The sequence below is a fragment of the Psammomys obesus genome, unplaced genomic scaffold (assembly GCF_907164565.1).
Source record: "Psammomys obesus unplaced genomic scaffold, mPsaObe1.curated_primary_1811, whole genome shotgun sequence".
Classification (NCBI taxonomy): domain Eukaryota; kingdom Metazoa; phylum Chordata; class Mammalia; order Rodentia; family Muridae; genus Psammomys; species Psammomys obesus.
The window spans coordinates 13,740,057-13,748,832 of NW_026596143.1; the positions used below are offsets into that span (position 1 = coordinate 13,740,057).

General features: G+C 41.1%; 1 protein-coding gene across 1 annotated transcript in view; it reads right to left on the minus strand.

Annotated features, from left to right (window-relative positions):
• The window catches only part of Mrps31 (mitochondrial ribosomal protein S31), a 21,426-nt gene extending 15,331 nt beyond the window's left edge, over window positions 1–6,095 (minus strand). The window contains exons 1-2 of the mRNA XM_055593472.1: window positions 5,860–6,095; window positions 194–481 (exon numbers count right to left, since the gene is read on the minus strand). Coding sequence (XP_055449447.1) covers window positions 194–481; window positions 5,860–5,984 — 413 coding nt within the window. The 5' untranslated portion in view covers window positions 5,985–6,095. The remainder of the gene's footprint in view (window positions 1–193; window positions 482–5,859) is intronic.
• Between the last annotated feature and the right edge of the window lie 2,681 nt (window positions 6,096–8,776).

The following is an 8,776-nucleotide window of genomic DNA, read 5'->3' on the forward strand; positions in this document are numbered from 1 at the left end:
ACACACACACACACACACACACACACACACACACACACACACCAATGTAACTATTAGAGAAACTGCCTCTGCTGCTTCATTCTTTCAATGTCTTTTGAGGACTATAATTTAATAGATTGTTTACTATAAAAAAAGATCTATTGGAACACCATAGATTAGATCCAGAGATCATTCACCTTGGAATTCAATTTACCTCTTCTTTGGAGGATCTTCTGGAGTTCTTTGAAGCCTGTCAACTGTAGCCTCCAGACTGGCGGAAGGTTTCTTGCCACATGGCTTTGTTGTTTGTACATTTACTGTTTTCACTTCAACTTTCATGTCCTTAATAATATCCAGCAGGTTTTTTTTCAAAGTCTCCTTTCCCTTGCCTTGACTGTTTTCTGCCTTCTGGGAAATTTCATTGGCTGGAACAGACTGGTTATCTTTCTTGCTATAGATGGAGCTGCCAGTGCCAAAATGTCTCTGGATATTATTTTTTGTCCTAGAATGACATATTAAGGAATAATAGAAAAGTATAATGCAAAAATAATTAAGTAGTAACTGAAAAAAAATCTGCTTCTACATTTAAAAGAATTTTAATTTAAGCCCTTTCCATTTTCTTTTGCTTTCCGTTATTATTAACAATCACAATGGAAGCAACTCATCATGTGTCAGTATATACTCTGGGCCTTGCTTGTACAACAAGACTGTGTACAATTTTTCACACTCACGTCAACTCCAAAGGTCAGCATCCTCCTCCTCTTACAGATAAGGAAGCCGACAACCACAGAAGCAGCCACGCAGGGTGTACTGGTGACTTTCCTGTGGCTCAGATAAGACACCACGACTAAAAGCAATTAACAGAAGAAGGAACTTATTTGGGCTTATGATTCCAGAGGGAGAACAGACCGTCAGAAAAAGAAGCATTGCAGACAGTGGCAGGCATGACAGCCGAAGCAGGGGACCAAGACAGCATCCACAACTGCAAACACAAAGCAGAGGCAGCAAACTACAAGTGACACAAGGCTTTTCATCTCTCAAGACCCACCCCCAGTGACATACTGCTGCCAGCAAGGCCAAACATCCTAAGCCTCCCCAAACAGTGCAGCCAGCTGGGAACCAAGTCTTCAAATACTTAAGTCTGTGGGGGAGATTCTCATCCCAAACTTCTATATTCTGCTCCCTGTCCCCTCTACGCTCATGGCCATATACAAAACATATTTAGTCTAATTTTTAAAGTCCCCTTAGTTGTTTATGGGTTCTACATTGGTTAAAAGTCCAAAGTGTCTTTTAAGATTCAAGGCGATCTCTTAATTATAACTTTCTGTTAAAATAAAAATGCAAATTGCATGCTTCTTACATATGATGGCACAGACAATACATTACCATTTCAAGGGAGGAATGGGGCATAGTGAAGAAATCCTGGACCAAAGCAAGACTGGAATCCAGCAGGGCAAACTCCAAATGCCATCATAGCTCCATGTCGGATGTCAAAAGATATAGGTGGCTCCTCCCTTCCAGCTCTGCTGTCTTTAAAATGCATGTCCCTCTGGGACTGGTTCCACTCTCTGTTTACAGCTCTCGTTGGCAGATATCTCACTGGTTTGGCACTCAAATCCTTGCGTTTTCTAACACAACTCAGGCTTCACTTCATAGCATCACATAATGGCTCCTCGGGGCCTTATTGCAGGGACTCTCCTACCCCAGGATGCCTAGCTTCAAGGGCTCTCTGAGGCCATGGAGGAAGAATCCATGACCTAAAAGAATCATGACTCTAAAAGCAGCAACAAGTGGACAACAGTGTCAAGTTCAGTTACCTGCTTGGGGTAGACCCCAGCCTGCCTGAATTGTATTAGCAGCAGCTTTTGTTGTGGCTTTCAAGGCAGAGAAAAGTCTTGAGGCTCTTTTCAAGTTGAGAGCTTAGCTAGGTAGGGCTTACCCTCAGGGCACAATTCCCTTTCACATCATTCCCACTATGCAACAAACATCTCTACCATGACACAAATTTCCACAATTAAGTCTCTCTCAGAATCTGTGCCTTGGCTGTAATGTGAGAGTTCCTAGGGCCCTTTAGACAAACTGCACATTTTGTATTTTTGTGCCACTTATTCTTCTGTGCTATAGGATCGCATAAGTGTTATCAAGAATAACCATACCATCGACTCAGCATTATACAGTCTTGAATTTCTTCTACCAAAGAAATTAGTCCATTACTTTAAAATTCAGCCTAGGCAAGTTCTTAGAACAAGGGCAGAAGGTACCCAGATTCTTTGCCAAAATATCACAGGAATGGCCTCTGGCCTGGGTGCCAATATTGTTTTTCTCTGAGCTCTTGAGCCTGGCGTATACAGTGCACACTATATCAACATTTACTGTCTTCCAGACTCCTGAGAGAATGACCCTGTAAATTTGTCTTGCAGCAGTTAACCTCTGTTTTCCAGTCCAAAGTTCAAAAGCATTCCACATTCTTTCAAAACCCATGGTCAAGTTCTTCCCAGCAAGAACCCACCTTTGGTACCAGCTTCTGAATTAGATATTTTTCTATGGCCAAAAGCAACTCAAAGAACTTTATTTTGCCTTATGGTTCCAGAGAGTTTAGAGTCCATCACAGCAGGGATGCCCAGCAACAAGCAGGCATTGTGAAAGCCCACATCTTCAATGGCAAGCAGGGAGAGCAAACTGAAGTAGGCGAGGGCTTTTAACTTCAAAGCCCACCCCTAATGATATACTTTCTCCAGCAAGGCTGCACTACCTAAACATCCCTAAATATCACCACCAAGGGGGGACAAAGTGTATTAGTTATTTTTCTCTTACTGTGACAAAATACTATGACCTTTGTTATAGAAGGAAGGGTTTATTTAGCTTATGGTTCTAGAAGGAAGACAAGTCTGTCACAGCGGCTGGAACAGCTTAGAGGCCACATCTGGAGATGCAAGCAGGAGGCGGAGAGCAACCTAGGAGTGGGTGTGGCTTCTGAAACCTCAGAGATGTCCCAAGTAACATCTTCCAGCAAGGCCACGTCTCTTAAATTTAGTCAAACAGTGCCATCGTTTGGGGACCAAGTATTCAAACATCTGAGACTCCAGGGGACATTCTCATTCAGATTACTACACAGGGTTACCTAGCTCAGCATTCCTTAAGGCCTAAACCACTCTGGTACATTATAAATGTGTACAGCTGAAATACTGATCACCTCACTCTTGGAATGGCCAAGTGAGGTCTAGGACTCCCAAAGTCTGCTATCTCCTTCTACTTATTCCAAGATTCAGTACAAATACCATTTTCTCTATTTCATGATAAAAAAAGATTGGGAAACATTAAATAGCACAGTTAATAAATGACAGCTTGCTATTCTCAAATCCAGGTCAGACCGACTGCCAAGTTCTTAACAGGACATAATACCGCCTTAAAATGTCTTAATTAAGCAATGCGAAAATAATCAAATTTCTATTAATGAAAGGTTCACTTACCAAAATGTTCAGGTCTTATCAATTTTCTTACTGAAGTCATGACAGTTAGTCAACTACTATTTGTAATTTAATTAAAGGGGAAGTCCCGTAGATCAGTTAAATGGAGTATAGCTTGAGCAGAGCAAAACTAGACCAATGTAGTTTCTAAGGGCAGCTCCCAGAACCAGAGCAGACCCTGAGAACTTTAACCAGCAAGGTGATAAGGCACTACTTACAGAAAAATGAAAGTGAGCCATAGAAAAGTAAACTGTCTGCTTCTTAGCCAATCGCCAAGTGATTACAGGTACATATTTAACCGACTACAGTTCCCCTGAACCAACAAGAGCTCCGTTACTATGATTCAGCCAGCAAAACAGATGTTTGTTTGGTCTCTTTCTTGGGCCTGGTAAGGTGCCTCATCTAAATCCACCGCCCTTGAAAACTGTGCTTAACAATGAGCTAAGCCAAGTAGACAGAAAAGAGAACTGTGAGTTGTCATTCTGCTCTCTTGAGCGTGTTTATAAAAGAACACAAACTGCTATATCTATGAAAAGATTTCCTTCTTTACTTTGTGAGTGCTAGGTATGAAACTTGGGGCTCCATACATAAAGCCCACTTTTAAATGATCCAAGTACCTACTTTTTAGGAGATAAAAGCCTTTGCTTGGTATTTGCTGTTGAACTTTCAGAACTAATGAATATGTTGGAGTGGTGAGCGGCGAGTAGACCAGATCAAAATACATTAATATACCTATGAAATTAGCAAACAATAAATAGAAATATCACACTCTTAAAATTAAAGATCTAGTTAGTTTCAGACAAACACTGTGGAAAATTTTCTACTCTGTGCTGGGCACTATATGAAAACTAACAATTTATTAGTAAATGGAAAGTTCAAGTAAGGCAGTGAAAGCAGTTTCAAGCCTGATTCTCTATTTAGCTTCATTTGGATGGCCCTCATCTTCCAGAACGGATGAAATACGTTTATATTTTTTTTTTCATTAAATGGTTTAAAAAAAAATATCACTCCTTCTACCTGTCCATTGTATTTTAACATGTCAAGATTGTTGCATGGGCAGTGATTAAAAACAAGTGTGAGTAAATGATCTTTGCTCTTGAGATCTGCACAGCTGAAAGCATCTCTTGACTTTCTGATTAGAGTAAGGACTGGGTGTGCTTCATCTGGCACAAATGTGCCTTCTGAAAACTACCCACCTGCCTGTAATCATATAACAGGCACTTAGCAACCACTTTGCTAAGAGTCAACTTGACCACCATAAGACAGCCGAAACAATAAACATCTTGCATTGCTCCCACTATCAGGGACCAAGTCTAGAAGTCATGCATGATGGCCAAGTGCTTTACCACTGAGCTACATCCCCCAGAGGTCCTTTACAGACTCTCACTGCCATTTTTGTTTTTGCTTTTTACTCCTGGACTTACTTTGTAAACCAGGCTGGCCTCAAACTGACAGCAATCTGCCTATCTCTGCCTCCCTGAGTGCTGGGATTACAGGCTCATTGCCGGTTTTTATTATGTCCTATTCCAGACTCCTACCATCTTTGATATAAACCACACCTAAGTCAGAGACTGACTTTACAATTTTCACCCTTCATAGTGTAGGCTCCTACAATAAGTTAGTTTTGCATTTTAAAAATGATGACATATTTTTAAATCTTTCTGAAACACCTTTCTCCTTCTTAGAACGGATGCTCTCTTTGGCCACGCTATTACTCCACCATATGTCACATTCTAGTAACTCTACTTTGTGCAGTCTTTTGCTCCACAGAGTTGATCCTTCCATCTTCATTGTTAGCTTGCTTCAGCACTGTAGTGGGTGCTGGGAACAGGGGTGCCCAGAAAGAATAACATGAACCTCTTACAATTTCTAGGTATCCCTATATGCTCTCCTATAGTTATTTGTTTAAAGAATGAACATTGAATTTACCTATGCTATCTTCACTACACTTGAATTACCTCCTTGGTGAAACTATACTACTTTTCAGAATGGCAGGACTGTTTTATTCCGAGCTCAACATCGGTAACTAACGTATCTTAGGCACTTTAAATAATGCAGGAAGGAATGAAGGAGGGAAGCATTAACGAGGCCATCAAAATATCTTGGGAAGCAAGACAACGACCTCTCTTTTGGAATCTGCACGAAGAAAAGTAGCAGCACGCAAGATGAGGGGCAGGTGTGCAGCAGAAAGACTACAGGACAAGACAGGTCGCCGCATCCTCCGTGATATTGGGCAAGCTGCTTTGTCTTTCTTTCTACAGTTTCTCTTTGCCCACATTTAAAACAACCACTGCTAGCAGCCTACAGTTACAGTATCAACCCAAGGCGGCTGGAGAAACTACGAGTGCATGTCAAGGAGTGTGGAGAGGAGTCCTGGAAGACCGGCGGGGCCAAGAGCCTTAAATCGCCTTACCTGACAGTTCCAGACCGAGCCGCGGGTAGCACACTCACAGCCACCGGGACCTCCCAGTTTCCTGAGGACCAAGGAATGCCTGAGAGAGGGCGAGGACGTATAAACGCCGGGATTCTATGGAACATCGCGTAAAACGAACCTCAAGCGAAAGCACAACCGGAAACACAAAGTCAAACAAGCGCACAGCCGAAATAGCGCGCCCCTTCGCCAACTATGTCCCCTGAGATGTCTTCCGCCTGTACTGGTCCTTGCCTTTTAGGGTTCCGGCAGGCAACAGAGACCAGTAATTGTGTTCCGGAGTCTTTGGCTGGCTTGATCCTGCTGTTTCCTCATGAGCTGGAGTCCATATCAAGGTTCCATAAAGGTACTGGTCGGGAAGAGTGAATGGGAAAGTCAATTGAACAAAAACTGACTTCTTGTCCCGCCTTCCCATTTGAGTGACAGGCGAGTCTGCAGCGCTTGCCTTTTTACAGTTATTCCCGGCCAAAGTCTGGGCTACGTGTTTCTAAGTACCCCCCGACCGGCCCCAGGAGTTGAAAGTAAGGGATCCCACAGATTTGCAAAATAAACAAAATAATTTTATTAGAAGTCAAGCTTTAGTGCAAATTAAAGAGGACATACTGTCAAGATTGACAGGGGACCACATCGAGTCAAGATACTAAGGGTCATGATTGTTGCTGGAGCCTTCTTCTATGGGGACTGTGGATGAGATTTGGAAAGACACTGTGGCTGCAGAGACTAAATAGCCAATTAGAACTGTAGTACTTTGGAGAGATTGGAATGTTGCAGATCCAGAAACTAATTTAATTACCTTATTTTGGGCTAGTTCTTGCGCGCCTCGCCCCAATTCCTTCCCCGATGTGTTGGAACTAACTTTTTGGAATCTTGGGCCTTTAAAAGCTTCCCCATCTTGCTGTACTTGCCTCTTTGATGTACCTGTCGATGTACTTTAACCTTGTCTTGTCCTGTAAAACCATAAAAACTTAATGAAACTGCTTCTACGTTAGAACGTGGAATTTGGGTTAACCTAGATCTGTGTCCACCTAGATCTGTGTCCCTGAGCCATGGTTCCTCAAAATGGCTCCAGAACAAACTATCTCTTATTCCATTTAAGATGAGAACTCCAGGTTTTTGTTTGTTTTTTTTTGTTTTTGTTTTTGTTTTTAACATGGACAATTTTTAGCATCACAACGTGGGAATCTGAAACAGATCCACTTTTTACTGGATAAATCTCTGAAAGGAAGCCAAGTATCTGCGTGGACCCATTGAGTCCAGACCATCTGGTGTTATTTTCTCAGGGATTTTCTGAGGAACATCTTCATAAAACCTGTTGTAACTGGGGGCTGGAAGATACAAAGATATTCTAAAGAGAGTCTTGTGTCTTCAACCTGACTACCAGAGTATTGAAAGAATGGACCTCAAGAATACAGGATTTCCTCAGGAATCTCATGGTGGGAGATGGAAGGAGTACCAGCCAGAGGAGTAACATGTCTCCCTGAAAGGGATTTTAAACAGTTCTAACATCTTGTCAAGCCGCTTTATAGGATGAAGCTAAAACTCATTGATGAACCAATGGCGAGTGTTACTGTGCCTTGAGAAGGACTATCGGATGTGCACAGCCTCGGCTCGCTATTTAAGCGTTGATTGTACTTCAGGACCCTAAAAGTGGACTTTGGGAGGCTTTCTAGATCTCTGTCCTTCCTTCCCACTGTGAGCATATTAAATAAAATTATTATTATTATTATTATTATTATTATTATTATTTTGCTTCCCACTTTTAGTTTGGTTCCTTTAATAGGCTCATTGTGGAAGGGTGACCAGAACTGACTTTTTACAAAATGTGACATGCAAGTCACCTGTTAGAAAGCAGTCTGGAACAATAAATAAATGAATAAATATTTAAAAAGAACAAACCACTCTTCCCTCAGCTAATTCTAGAGAAAGAACAGTCAGATAGTGAGAGAGACAAATAGGGAAGAGATATTACTACTCTAAGTCAGTTAATATAGTAAATGGCACCTTTTGATCCTTTGTGTTATCAAGTATTCCTCACATCCCAAATAAATAAATAAATAAATAAATAAATAAATACACTTTCTGCCTTTTGTTTTTCTCAGCTAGGTACACTTAATTTCATATAATTGTGTCATGTGTCTATGACAGTTGTTTTCAATATTTTTGGTTGTTTACCTATTATTTTTGTGCTCAAAAGATTTTTTTAAGCAAACTGTGGCCACTTCAGTTCCCTTTGAAAATTCACTTTTGTTGCATGCTAAAATTGTTTTAGCAGTATTTTTAAATTATTTTTTAAAATGCACATGCAGAATCAGATATAAGTATTGCAATCATAGGGTAAGGTCTGATAAACACATACTGTTTATGAATTTGAGTAAACATCTTAAAACCTATTAAAATGACATCTTTGGGAATGTTAAATGTTTCAACAAATACCCCCTTGAGCTGGAAGCTCAAGATGTCCCCCTGGCCACTTAGGGCTTCTGATTTTCCAAGTCAACAGGCTAAGAAAGAAAAAAACAGTGTTAGGAGGGATGATTGGTTGAGCTTACCCAAGGGAAATTTGTGGCCTCTCCACAGTGGAGGTAAGAAAGACTATGTCTGGAGTGGATCTCTTGGTGCCATCATTTCCTGTGATTTACATCAATGGGAAACTTCCTTCTACAGCTGTTTCTGGAGCACCACGATGTACCAGCTACTGCTTTAGAGCACTTACGTTTAACAGAATTTATGGATATGATGAAATTGTTCTGTGAGTGTCCTTCCCACAAGCCACGAACCACAAGCCACAAGCTGCTCCTGAGCTCTTGAATTGTGACTAGTGCAAGAGATGGATTTTAAAATTCATTTTTATATGGAAATTAAGCAGTTACGCATAGTTGAGAGCTACCGAAAAGTAGGG